Source organism: Antrostomus carolinensis, unplaced genomic scaffold, assembly GCF_000700745.2.
Source record: "Antrostomus carolinensis isolate BGI_N321 unplaced genomic scaffold, ASM70074v2 scaffold10998, whole genome shotgun sequence".
In the NCBI taxonomy this organism is placed as follows: domain Eukaryota; kingdom Metazoa; phylum Chordata; class Aves; order Caprimulgiformes; family Caprimulgidae; genus Antrostomus; species Antrostomus carolinensis.
The window spans coordinates 1-13,204 of NW_010332295.1; the positions used below are offsets into that span (position 1 = coordinate 1).

Sequence of the window (13,204 nt, forward strand, 5' to 3'; positions counted from 1 at the left end):
TTCCCCCCCTGCCGATGCCCTCGACACCCACCTGCCCAAGATTGACGACGGGCGGCGGGACCCTCAGCGGCTCTGCAATGGCGTGGATGATGCCGTTAGAAGCTACGATGTCCCACTCCACAATCATCGAGTCATTGATCCCCTTGGCATCCTACAGCACAGGACAGAGACAACGTCACCCGACCCGAAAGCCTCCCCGTTGGGCCCTGTCCCAACATCGATGTGTTGGAGACTTGGGGGGCTTTTTTTGGACCTCTGTCCCCATTAAACCTACAGAGTGCTCTGTGCTGTTGCCCACTGGGAGGTCTGACACATGGAGGTCATATCCTGACTGGGACGGGATGATGGTGCCTGTTGTGAGGTTGAAGCTGAAGAGGACAACATTGCTGGATGACACATGGAGCTTCAGTTCTTCTCCTGTCAGTGTCTGAAAAAGCAACAGAGAGCAGGGATGAGAAACGGCTGAGCTGGTTCTCAACCCTTCCCTCCTGCTGGCTGCAGCCCCCACCTGGCCAGAGACCCTCCATGGCCACATGACAGCTCAATTCATGGGCACCATGGCACAAAAACTACTATGCAGAGAAGGGGGGACTGCCATCCCTAGAAATAGTCCAAGCTCGACCGGAGAAGGCTCTGAGCAACCTGACCTAAATGGCTCTTCTGAGGGAACGGTTGGACTAGAGCCCTCCAGCAGCCCCCTCTGACCTAGACTCTTATTTCACATCCCCATCACCCCAGCTTTGGTGGACTCCTGCTCTCCTCTGGAGCTCTGATAGTTCGTTCCATGTACCCTCGAGCGGCCAATTTTCCATGCTTGCTTACTTCATTGTCTGCAAAGCCAGAATTCAGAGGGACGAAGAGGGTTTTGGGAGCGGAGTCATCAGACAAATAGATGAAAAAATCCAGTCCTTCTTCTGTGTCATTGGCAAAATCGAGCAACATCTGGAAAAGATGGGAGATCTTCCCCATCAGCACACGCCTGGCAGCTCAATGCTGTTACCTTCCCCAGCCCAGGAAACATCCCCCAGCCCTGGAAAGAAAATGCCTCTGTGTTTGTACTCTCTCCCCTGCACGCAGAACCAAACCACCACGCTCCCTCCCTCTGCCTCGTTGCCGGCTGCTGGCGTACCGAAGAACCAGGAGAGCATCGCTTACGGAATAGAAGGTGGAGAAGCGAGCGTGGTCTGCGAGCACATCGGGGAGTTTGCCGCTGCACCAGTACCCATCTCCCACGTACCCATCGCGGCAGGTGCAGGTCAGATCTGCAAAGAAACACCAAGATGTGGCTTAACTCGCCCGTGGTGGCTACACTGACCACCCATCCCTGGACTTCTGGATACCCCTCAGCATGTTCCCTCCTGACACAGGCATGGGGAGAGGAGGATGTGCCTCATGCTCCAAGGGCAGTTCTCTACCTGCTGCCCCAACACACCTCTTGTGCCCAGCAGGACCGTCCCCAGGAAATGTGCTCACACCACTCACCCTTCTCCCGGTAGCAGAACGCATCCCAGGTCTCGCTCAGGTTGTTTCGGGAGCCATAGTCCACGATGCCCACTCGGTTGGCCCCACAGCTGGGGTTGGGGTAGGCTGTGGGGTATCCAGCTGTGCCATTGTCCAGCCAACCCACCAAGCACAGATGGAATCCCATCTAGCAGAGCAAAATGAATGATGAGATTAAAAGTAGTATCTGGAATATTGTGTCCAGTTCTGGGCCCCACAGTTCAGGAAGGACAGGGAACTGCTTGAGAGAGTCCAGCGCAGAGCCACCAAGATGATTAAGGGAGTGGAGCATCTCCCTGCTGAGGAAAGGCTGAGGGAGCTGGGGCTCTTTAGCTTGGAGAAGAGGAGACTGAGGGGAGACCTCATTAATGTTTATAAATATATAAAGGGCAAATGTCATGAGGATGGAGCCAGGCTCTTCTCAGTGATGCCCAATGGTAGGACAGGGAGCAATGGGTGTGAGCTGGAACACAGGAGGTTCCGCTTAAACTTGAGAAGAAACTTCTTTACCGTGAGGGCGCCAGAGCCCTGGGACAGGCTGCCCAGGGAGGGTGTGGAGTCTCCTTCTCTGGAGACATTCAAGACCCGCCTGGAAGCCTTCCTGTGTGATCTCATTTAGGTTCCTGCTCCAGCAGGGGGGTTGGACTGGATGATCTTTCGAGGTCCCTTCCAATCCCTAACATTCTGTGATCTCTGGCCCAGGTTTTCTGCCCTGATGCACGCTCCCATGGAGCAGCCTTATCCGACATCCCCCCAACACCCAATGGGTTGGGCGCTGCCAGAGGTCTCGTCCCAATGTGACTGACAAGAGCCACCAGCTCTCCTGGTTTCATGGATGCAGATGGAGCAAACATGGCCTGGCCAAGGGGATGGGTGGTTGCCCACCCACACATCATGGGCTCACTACCGCTGCACCGGGCCCAGGGAGAAGCACTTCATGTCCCCACCCCACGAGGTGATGGAACCAGCCCCTGCCCGACCTCTGCACCCCTGCCCTGACCTGCTGTGCTGCTGCCAGCTGCTGGAACGTGGCCAGGGAAGCGCCTTCTGCGGCACAGGCTGCCTGAGCCTGCTCGTACGTGAAGTCGTACTTCTTCCGGGGTGACTGCAGGTGAAACACACCCATTGTCTTATCTGCAAAACACCAAGGCCAGGGAGCATCAGTACAGCCAGGGAGCATCAGTACAGCCAGAGAGCGAGCAGCCTCCCTGGGACAGTCGCGTGGGTCCCCTGTGTGAGCACAGAGCCAAGGGAGGGTGCTCTGTGCTGCGTGGAAGGGTGGGATGTGGACAACACTCAAGTGAGGGTGAGGAGGGATGCAGCATGGCTTCCTCTGAGCTTCTTGCCTTCCATGAGGGCGACAGTGCTTAGTGGCAGTGTCATCCCACCAGAGGCCATCTCACGCATCACAGCAGCAGACAAGGATGCTTGTCCTCCCGCATATGACACACAGGGGACAAGGGGAATGTGAAAACCAGCCCAAGCTCCAGAGACAAGTCCCTTGGCTGTCCCACCCGCCAACTCTCCCGAGAGGTGCCCCAGGCAGAAGGTGAAGGATGAGAGAGTGTGACCTCTCCATGGAACATCATCCCTGACACTGCGGGGCTGAGCACACTCACCGTGAAAGTGCAGGTCAGTGCAAATGGCCTCCCGATGGCACTGCCCGTTGTCTTGCAGGCACCTGTCCGTGGGTGGCACAACCTCTTCCAGGCACTGGATCCCATCACCGACGTAGCCCCGCTTGCACTCGCAGCGCCGCTCGTTCTGCAGCACAAAGGAAGGACGGCATTTGTGTGAGTGCAGACAGGCAGATGCCAGCTGGAGATCCTCATATCCCTTCAGAACGCCTCTACAGCCCACTGGGACCATGACAGAGCTAGGAAAGGCCACATGGCCTCCCCACATCCAACTGCACATGAACCAAATAATTGACTCCTTGTCACATGCTGTTTGATGTGCAGCTGAGCTTCGAGGTACGTGGCTCATGGTTCTTGCACTACATCATGCTCCCAGTCCCATCGCATGGCCTGCAGTGAGCAGCTCTGGTTCCTCTGCAAAAATGACTGGCATTGAACTTGAAGGACCATCCCACAGCCCTCAAAACAGGCCAGAAATGCCACAACTGACACAGCTTACGCCCTTAAACAAAGGAATGGGGAAAAATGGCCTCGGCATAACATCACCAGGACCATCACCACAGCCAAGCAGCAGCCCAAGGGCACGGTCCCTGCCTGGCAGTAAGGATCTGCAGGATGAGCGCAGTAGCTGAGGGGACTGGAGGGGAGGGGCAGGCCTGGGGACTGCAGTAACAGGGGACACTGTCACATTGCTGTCCTCCAGCAGCCTGAAGGACCCTACGGCAGCCACCTGCGCTGTTCTCCCAGGTGTTCAGATCTCCCTGGACGTAGGGGATGTACTCACCGGCCCGGTGCTGATGCAGTTGGCGTGCTGGCTGCAGTCCCCGTTCCTACCGTCCGCACACCTGTCTATGGGGTCGCAGACGTAGCCGTCGCCTCCGTACCCAGCAGCACAAGTACAGGAGACGTTCACACCAACCTGTGTGCACTGTGCCTGCCTGGCACAACCCCCGTTGTCCTGGCTGCACATGTCAATCACTGCAGGGATAAAAGTGTCAGGTTAACTCAAACACCTTGCTAGGTGTCCTGGTGGTCTGTCTGTCTTGTCCTGCCAGTCATCACACCAATATGGCCATCAGGAGATGGCCACCCGTTGTCTTGTCATGTTGTCCACTTTCCCCTTCGCTCACCACCCCTCCACCCTAGCCCCTCGTGGTCCTCCCCACCTGAGCACACTCTCCCATCTCCTTCGTAGTGCAGGTTGCATTCGCAGAGGTTGCCGGAGCGGCAGACGGCCTCGGGGGGGCACGGTGGAGAGCAAGTGGGTGTCATGACTGAAACCAGAACACACATGGGTCAGAATGATCCAAGGGCTGCAACATGGGCATGGCTGCCATCACCAGCCTCTGCCTCAAGCCACTGCCCCGTGCTCCCCTCTCTCTCCCCCTGTGCTTTTCTGCAGGTGCCTTGCCCAAATGCAGAGGACCATTAGACCTCAGGCCTTCACCTCACCCTCAAGTGCTTCTTGGAGCACCCCTCAGTTCAGGGACTTGTTTGTGATCAAGTGGAGCTTTCCTCCTCCTCCTCCTGACCAGCCCAACCCTTGTGAAACTCAACAGCATGGGCCAGATCTCAGGATGAGCTCCACAACTAAGAGATCCTTTTTGGGGATATTTCTGACTGGCTACTTGAACAATCAGCTACTGGTACAGTGGTCGTATGGCACCAAGTCCCAGGGAACAGCGGGTGGTGGGGCTTGGCACCCCTCACCTAGTCTGATTTCACAGCGGTCTCCAGTCCAGCCCTCAGCACAGAAGCAGAAGCCATCGCCGTGCAGTCCTCCGTTGCACACGCCGTTCTCAGTGCAGTTACACTCTGTGAGGAAGGGACCAAAACACTGTCACGGCATCTGCCTTGGTGGCAGTGGCAGGCCATGCCCAGACCATGGGACAGCCACGTGGCAGGCTGGGCAGTACGTGCACATCCTTTCCTGTCGCTGCCAGCCCTGGCTCCGCTCTGCAACACACACCCTTCAAAGAGGAGGGACAACCTCTCTGCACCCACAAACCCCCATCGTTCCCCTCCCCTGGGTGTTTCTAGAGATGGGTTTTTCACTCTGAGTCCCTGCAAACATACAGCCATCAAAAACATTCCTGAAGACCCCATAAGGCCCAGCTTGGGAGGGAAGGATGGGGGACTCCTCCCTTTTCTCTCATGTCCCAGGGGCAGAGGTCCCTCCTAAGCATATCCCAGGAGATGCTCTTTCTCTACAGAGCTCATCACAACTTTTGGATTTGTCCTCCAGCTCAAAATACAATTTAATACTTTTTGCCAGACTGGGGCTCTCAGACAAACGAGAAGGGGTCTTTGACCCCAGGGCCTCGTCACAGAGGTGAGGCTGTTGGCTGCACTGGCCACAGCTCCTGGCATGTGCCACCCAGACTTCCCAAACTACAGCTGCTGGACTAATGGTTGTCCAGCCAAGAGCACTGAGCCGAGCACTGTGGGGGCTGATGCCTACGTGGCAGCACTGACACCCATGCTGTAAGCTGCAAAGTGGTCAGTCAGCCCAGCACCTACCCCCTCTCCAAGTAGCACCACGTGCTCCAGCCACCTCTGCACAAACCTCTGTGTTGCTGCCACCCCACAGCTCCCCTCTTACCTTGGCAGTCTGGCCCGTATCTGCCCGGTGCACACAGCTCACAGTTGGTGCCGATGAAAGCCTGGCTGCAGTTGCATCTCCCCGAGCCACCAATTTTGTCGTCGCAGGTACCACGGTTACCGCACGGCGCCTCCAGCCCTCCCGGGCAGGCTGCAAATGGGGCACCTTAGTGAGGCTGCGGTGACAAAGTGACCCTGTGCTGGAGGGGAGCCACCCGCTGCCCCCTGCAGAGCCTGCACACCAGGTGCCACATGAGCTGCTGCTTATGGGGTGATCGGAGCATAGAACCTGCTCAGCAATCTGGGGAGTGAGTGCTGGGGAGATCCCTTGACAATAGACCTAAGGAACAGGGGCAACAGGGACAAATGTGGCACAGGTTCAGTCTGGGAAGGTCCTCTGCTGCAGTGTGCTGAGTCTGTGCTGACCTGCCTCATGCTAACCTGGCAGCAGACTCATCCAAGGATGTAAAAGCTGCCCATGGATGAAGTGCAGAGGGCAGATGCTGGGGAACGATTGAGCATTGGCAACATCTAGGGATGAGTGACATGTCTGACAGCCACCCCCTGCAGCCCTGGGCTCTCCATGGGGACAAGCAGGTCTCCAAGGAAAGGGAATTCCCTGTTACGATACCATCCACATGCACTCCCAGGGGATCACTCCCTGCACCCTCCTCAGACTGGGGCTCCCTGCCTGGGGTGTTGCTCAGCCTTCTCCAGGGAAACACATTCATGGACGCCATGTGCTGAACCAGAAATGCCAACTTCCCACCAGAGAAAGGGCTGGTGTGGGGTGGCAAAGGGTTGTGTGGCTCCTTACCCTGGCAGTCGCGGCCATAGTGGTTGGCACAGCACTGAGGGACCCACTGGGCAGAAGCACAGCTCCTCTTGCAGCCTCGTTTCAGAGGCCCCCTGGAAGAGAAGTGTCTTCTGAAGCGGTCCCACGGGGAGGGTGGCCAGGACGGCCGCAACAGGGAGTTGCGGTGAAACAGAAAAGTGTTTCTCAACAGCTGGTTTCCGTAATAGTAGCAGCGCTTGGTTTCCCCCTGCAAGGAAAGAGTTGGCCACATTGGTCACTGATGTCTCACTTTGACTCTTCTTGTGTCACTCATTCAGTTTTCTGACAAGTAACAGAGGTTTCCTAAAGTGTTTTGGGGCTGGTGACAGAGAACCCAGAGATGTACCTCAGGGACAAGCCAGAAGCCCGGCAGAGAGAGACAACGGGTGGTACAGTGAGAGTGGAGTGCAACCACTGCCCCCAGGGCTGCTCCCCATCTGATCCCTGGTCCATCTCCCACAGCCAGACCGAGCTCTTTTGCTATAAAGCACCCAGAGAAGCCCCCAGTGCTGCTGCAGGGACCCCTCCAGCCACTGTCACCCATACAGGGACTGACCAAGCAAAGACCATTGGAGCCCCTGACCCCGTGTTGCTCAGCCCAGCTCCTGCCCTATGGGACCATGTGACTTGGGGCAAGGTGTGGACAATGCGATCGAGCTGAGGGACTCATCACATGCAGATGTGCCTTTGTTTTGCTGCTAAAACATGAGGGAGGTGTGGGTATTGTCATCAGCCCCCTAACAGGCCTCCCTGGTGACAAAGCTGTGAGCTTTACCCGTTGAACGGAGCCAGCAGGGCAGGGTGGCTCGAAGCCGCAGAGTCCGCAGTTCTCTGTAGATCCCTGTGGAGGGGAGAAAGAAACCTCACAACAACTCAGTATGTGCTCCTGTCTCTCTTAGCTGCTCAGAGCTGTGCTGAGGAAGAGCAGGAAGCCCTCCTGACATCCCTTTTCCCAGGCATGGGGCTCAAAAGGTGGCACAGATCTGGACTGGCCTCATGACAAGTGCTCACCTGCAGCTCAACAAAGATGAACTCATCACACCGAGATCCCAGATCCGGTGGCTCCAACAGCCTGTCGATGCCATAAGCAATGCCCCCATTGAATTCCATGTGCCTTTGGATGATGGTGGCATCGCTGTTCCCCACCAGAAGCTCCCCCTACCAGAGGAAGAAAGCAACTTGTGATCCTGGCACATCCTACATCCTGGCTGCACCACCCAGAAGTTGCCCTTTTTGGCTGCCATCGCTTCTCAATCACCCTAAGAACTCTCCAAAATTTCTGTGCTCATGTCCTTGACCACCCTTCCAAATTGCCACTTTCATGGCCAAATCTCCTAAGAAATGGCCTCTGTCCATGCAACATGTGCTCTATAAAGGTCATAACACTATGTGGTTGGCTTAGCAACCTGGTCATCATGAAGTGCATGTGCAGGTACCAAGTGCTTCTGCACTTTCCTGCCAGCTGGCCAGAGAGTCTGAAGTCTCTCTACAGGCTCCGCTGTAGCCAGGAGAATGGGGTGTCTCACCCTGCAAGCACCCCAACTCTGTGTTCACTTCCTGCTGGTGACCACCACAGAGCACCAGTTGCCCCATGGCTCTGCCCAGGGACACATGCTCAGTGGAAAGCTGAGCCCAGCGTCACCATCACTCACCACACGGGTTTTGCTGCAGCTGAAGGAGATGGTGGAGCCATGCATGGTCCGTATGGATTTGATTTGGGGCATGTTACCAGCAACAATCTAAGAGGAAGAAAGAGAATGTGAAGGGAGAGACAGGCAAAACTGGGAGTTCATACTCCTAATGGGATGCTGCCTGGTGAGGACAGGGGTCAGCAGCAACACTAAGAGGGAGTGTGACAGGGCAGCACGTGAAGCTGGTGTGGGTGGAACAGCGTAACTATACTGGGTTAGTCACAGATTCCTGAACAGTGAGAGGCCAGCAGGTGTAAGCAGACCCTGGACTCTTGTCCACCACCCTTGTTCATCACCCCTATAGACAGGTGCCTGCTTGTGAGCCCTGTGTTGATGCTCTGGGGGTGACACGGCCTCCACAGGAAGCTGATGACAGAAGGTTTCAGCTCGGCCACGCTGCACCAGAGGTTCATGATGAAGTGGTAGTTGCCTCAAATGATCAAACAACTTTGGGTCTTCCCAAGACAACTAATGCTGCATGTTCTATAACAGCAAAAGATTGTGCCAGATTGCTCTGTCGTAACCATAGGCAGGTGGTGGCACCAGACGTGGCCTCGGGAAGTAAGCGCCTGTTTGTTGTCACATTTACCTTTGTGTCCCTGATCATGTGTGCTTTGAGGTAGGAGGCCAGCACATCCCGATGCTCTCTGCGGTACAGCCACTTCTGTCTTTTCTCTGAGAGGGCATTAAATGCAGCATCTGTGGGCCACAGCATGGTGAAGGGTCTATGCAGGGGGTCACTAACCAGTGGCAGCAGCTCCGCGTCCTGTCCGAGATAGGAGGGGATACAAAGAAAAAGCCACAAGCCAAAACTGAACGTGTTGCATGTACACACCACCTCCCCAGAGAGCAGGAGGACTCAGGTCACTCACCTGCAGCAGCTTGCTATAAATGGAGTACCCAAAGGCCTCTGCCACCTCCGTGATTTTTTGCTGCAGGGGGAAGAAAGCAAACAACTGTCACTGAGAGGTCCCCGTCCAGGACGTGGAGCAACCATGCAGGGGAGAAACCAGACAGTTAACAACTACAGGAGCTGAACACACGTTTATCTCTGTCATCACCAGGCTGGTGGATGTGGCCTGGTGAGCGCTGGCATTCAGCAGCCACCACTTTTCTGGTTCGTCCTGGGTAGACACTGCTATGGCAGGAGCTGGGGTGATTTTCAGCACACTGTTGTGCTGCACAGAAAACATGTTATCTTCTCTAAAACACAGGATCTGTAAGCTCCTAGCACTTGTTTGAGGAGTACCAGAGACATTGGCAATCTCACACTGCAGTCTGCTCTGCAGTGGAAAAGGCGTGTGATGGTGGCATAGGACATGATCCCCTGCCTACATCCAGTACTGTTGTTCCCTAGTGGTGGACAAGGCTCCTTCTGGGGACACACTTTTTAGCAGGGCCTGTAGCGATAGGACAAGGGGTGATGGTTTCAAACTAAAAGCGGGGAGATTTAAACTGGATATAAGGAAGAAATTTTTTACAGTGAGGGTGGTGAAACCCTGGGCAAGGTTGCTCAGAGAGGTGGTAGAAGCCCCATCCCTGGAAACATTCAAGGTCAGTCTGGACAGGGCTCTAAGCAACTTGATCTGGTTGAAGATGTCCCTGTCACTGCAGGGGAGATGGACTACATGACCTTTAACGGTCCCTTCCAACTCCAACCATTCTATGATTCTATGCCAAATATGGCTATGCCACAAATACCGTCACCTTCACAAGCCAAATCTGTGCCCTCAGACAACCCTACACAGCTAGGAACAGGGAGGAAGAACACTCCATGTGGTGTTGGGCTGAGGGCTTATCAAGGACAGCACTATCAGAACTGTTGGGAGACAGATCCTAGCCCTGTTCTCACCATGGCAGTCATCATGGCACAGTCACTGCTTCAGCCTCACCTGTGAGACCTTTGAGGAAGTGTTATGGTCCACCAGGTCACTTGGAACGAGGACGTTGTTGATGAAATGAATGATCCCGTTCACACCGATGATGTCACTCACGACCACTTTGGCTTCCTCATTGAGATAGATGCTATTCTGAGAGAGAAGGGATGCAATGAGGCACTCCTACCCACAGCACTGCCATCTGCGGGGCCTAGGCAAGTCACTTGCCACAACCACAGTGGCCTTCAAATGACAGCAAAAGTGACATCTTGACAAGTGGGATAGGGAAGGGAATTGTAGCACAGAACTACCTCTTTCACTGTGATCTTTATACTGTGGCCAGATAAAGATGTAAGGGACTCATGGGCTTCCAAGTCACTGGAGAGCAATTTCTGGCAGCCCACCATGTGGTAGCGAAGCAGGTCCCGGAGGAGACCTCTGCTCCTCCACTCCTCAAACTACAGAGAGAAAACAAGAACGAGATCGCACTGAGGACACTTTGCCTTGCGGAGACCTGATGAGGGAGACCTGGATTGCCCAAGCCCCCTCTGACCCATCCCTGCATGGAAACCAGTCCCCCTCAAAATGCAGTGAATGCACAAAACCATCTGAGAGCTTTTGGAAATTTCAACCAGCTTGACAAAACCAGCATTTGGGTTCCCTGATGTCCACATTGACCACAGATGTCCACATTGACCTTGAGGAAGTGACATCTGGGATACATGGTTGTTGAGAATTGTTCCTATACTGGGTGGATGGGGAGGCCCACGGGAAAAAGGTTGGGATTAGTGGTATGAAGCTGCACAACAGGACTTGTGAGTGCTAGCATTAGGATCTTCCATTACACCAACACAAGACAGCTGTTGGGTCAAGAATCTGTCTGGTTCACAGGGTCATGAATAAGGATCTCTCCTCCCTCATGTCTCCATGTGCAGACATTCCACTTACTGGGACTAGAAGGAAGGGAACAATGGAGGCAGAGTGGCAGGGCCTGGGGCACAGAGCAGGAATAAGAGGTCATCACAGATGCTGTGAAGCCTTGTTGTTACTAGTCCCTAACAGCCAAGGGTAACGACAGTCACCATGTGTCACTGATTTGTCACAGTGCCTCTGAGGACCATGAGGCAGGGGCTTCAGTAAGGGTCTCCTTACAACAGGAGCCATGTCCACCCCTGCCCAGATTGTCTCTGTAGTGAGCCGGCATCCCAGCCCCTGCTCTCACTGATGGAGAATGGGGGATGCCTTTAACCCTCTGCAGTGCAGCCCTCTGGCTTCAATTCAGCAAGCAGAGCAGCCCCAGAGGGGACACTGCCATGGCTGGAGCTTGTCAAACACCTGACAGTGCTTGGGATGGGAGGACACTTACCGTTCTGTTATTTCCTATGAAATCTGTCTGTGGGACGAAGACAGTGAAAGGCCCTGCCCCACTCAGCTCCTTGATGCTTTCTGCCTGTGGTAGAAGAGCATTTGTGGGAAGGGAAACAGAAAACATGGTCCCAGTTAGCAAGACCCTTTGCAGAACACCCTAAGTGGCATTTACTACACAGAGACACGGACAAAGCTGTTTGTCACCAACCAGTATCATCTTAAAGAACATGGATGCGTCTTCCATCCTTCCAAGCTCCTTAAACAAAGAGAAACAGCTGGTGTTAGCAGAGTCCCTTCCACTTGCTTCTTCCACTCCAGATCACTCTCCCACCCCAATGAGACACTGGTTCTCCTGACACACCATAATGATCTTTCCCTCTCTTCCCTTGCCAGCATTGTGGGCTCAGATGACATGGAGGTTACAAAAGCAGGCAGTAACCTCTGCCTGGACATCGCAGATGCTGCAAGATGGAGCAGACAGAGAGATGAAAGCTGGCTGCTTCTGCAGCAGCTGTCTCATAGGTTTAACTGCCCCTGTGCATGTGGAACCCCTCAGGTACTTCACAGAACATCCCCTTCCCCTTTAACCTCACTGTGCCACCACTGCTGGTTCTGGGATGCTGTCCAGAGTGGCAGACATAGGCTTGGCAGGGCAAACTCCTCTCCTTATCACACTAACTTTCAGTAAGAGCAGAAGCACAAAACTGGTAGTCCCTCACTTTTCTCTTGGCTCTGCTGTGGGCATGAAAGCTTTTATTTGGCACTACCAGAAAAGGTCACCAGTTTACCCACAGACAGCCATTGAATTGGCAACAGAGCTGGAGATAGATTGCTGCCCTCCAGACTGAATCCCAAGTCCTGGCATGGCCACAGAGGACACCTGCCCTGATCCCACACACTGGGAGAAGTGGGATCCCTTGGGAAAAAAAAAAATCATAAAAAAAGACTCCCATTTGCTTGTCACGTTAAGAAAACAGCTCCCTGGAGTGTGACCAATGCTGTCATCAGAGCAGCAGAGCGTTCACATTGCAGGTCCCTTTGGAGCAAGGTCACTTTACTGTGATTCTCTCCCCAAGCCTGCACCCCAAATACACCTATGATTTAGGGATAGCTTGCCTCAAAGCACCTGTCTCTACTCCTACATCACACACGCGTTGATGTGACACTACAGATCTGTTCACCTGCAGCTTACACCTGGAGGGGAGGGAGTGGTTTGCTGCAGGGCAGGAGGCCTGAACACAAAAGATGCTGCGCATGCTTCTCACCTGATACACTTTGCCACGGCAGGTGAAGCCATCTCCAACACTGTGCCAAGAGCAGGAGCAGTTTCGAGTGCCAGGGCCTGTGTACTTGCAGAACCCAAAGGGACTACAGCCTCCGTTGTTCTAGCAAGAAAAGCGAAAGGCTCGCATGGAGGGGGAACACCAACAATCTGAATGGACACTGCTAACCACATCCAGCCCAGTAGAGAGAAAACCATTCCTTCCATCTGTCTAGTGTCTTAGAATAAACTTCACTCAAATCCTTAAGGGCTTTTCAGCACCAAACCCTACTGTAAAACATAACTTTTGCACCTTGCTTTGGAACCCTCAGTGATGACAAAATCACGCCATGATTCACAGAGCTTTTGACATGGCAGCAATGCTGTGAGCACAGATTACTTTTAAACTTTTGAGCATGTTCCACACGAAATGG

At 54.2% G+C, this 13,204-nt stretch overlaps 1 protein-coding gene across 1 annotated transcript in view; it reads right to left on the reverse strand.

The window, feature by feature from the left end:
• Positions 1-31: 31 nt before the first annotated feature.
• The window catches only part of STAB1 (stabilin 1), a gene marked incomplete at its 3' end in the record, with an annotated part of 53,489 nt that continues 40,316 nt past the window's right edge, over positions 32-13,204 (reverse strand). Inside the window, exons 45-66 of the mRNA XM_029086345.1 lie at positions 12,775-12,894; positions 11,718-11,765; positions 11,508-11,591; positions 10,453-10,599; positions 10,157-10,294; positions 9,137-9,196; positions 8,854-9,030; positions 8,226-8,312; positions 7,585-7,731; positions 7,349-7,414; positions 6,556-6,781; positions 5,740-5,889; positions 4,848-4,952; positions 4,304-4,411; positions 3,922-4,115; positions 3,120-3,264; positions 2,501-2,634; positions 1,483-1,648; positions 1,156-1,262; positions 823-942; positions 275-427; positions 32-151 (exon numbers count right to left, since the gene is read on the reverse strand). Of these exons, the coding sequence (XP_028942178.1) occupies positions 32-151; positions 275-427; positions 823-942; positions 1,156-1,262; positions 1,483-1,648; positions 2,501-2,634; positions 3,120-3,264; positions 3,922-4,115; positions 4,304-4,411; positions 4,848-4,952; positions 5,740-5,889; positions 6,556-6,781; positions 7,349-7,414; positions 7,585-7,731; positions 8,226-8,312; positions 8,854-9,030; positions 9,137-9,196; positions 10,157-10,294; positions 10,453-10,599; positions 11,508-11,591; positions 11,718-11,765; positions 12,775-12,894 (2,802 nt within the window). The remainder of the gene's footprint in view (positions 152-274; positions 428-822; positions 943-1,155; positions 1,263-1,482; positions 1,649-2,500; positions 2,635-3,119; positions 3,265-3,921; positions 4,116-4,303; positions 4,412-4,847; positions 4,953-5,739; positions 5,890-6,555; positions 6,782-7,348; positions 7,415-7,584; positions 7,732-8,225; positions 8,313-8,853; positions 9,031-9,136; positions 9,197-10,156; positions 10,295-10,452; positions 10,600-11,507; positions 11,592-11,717; positions 11,766-12,774; positions 12,895-13,204) is intronic.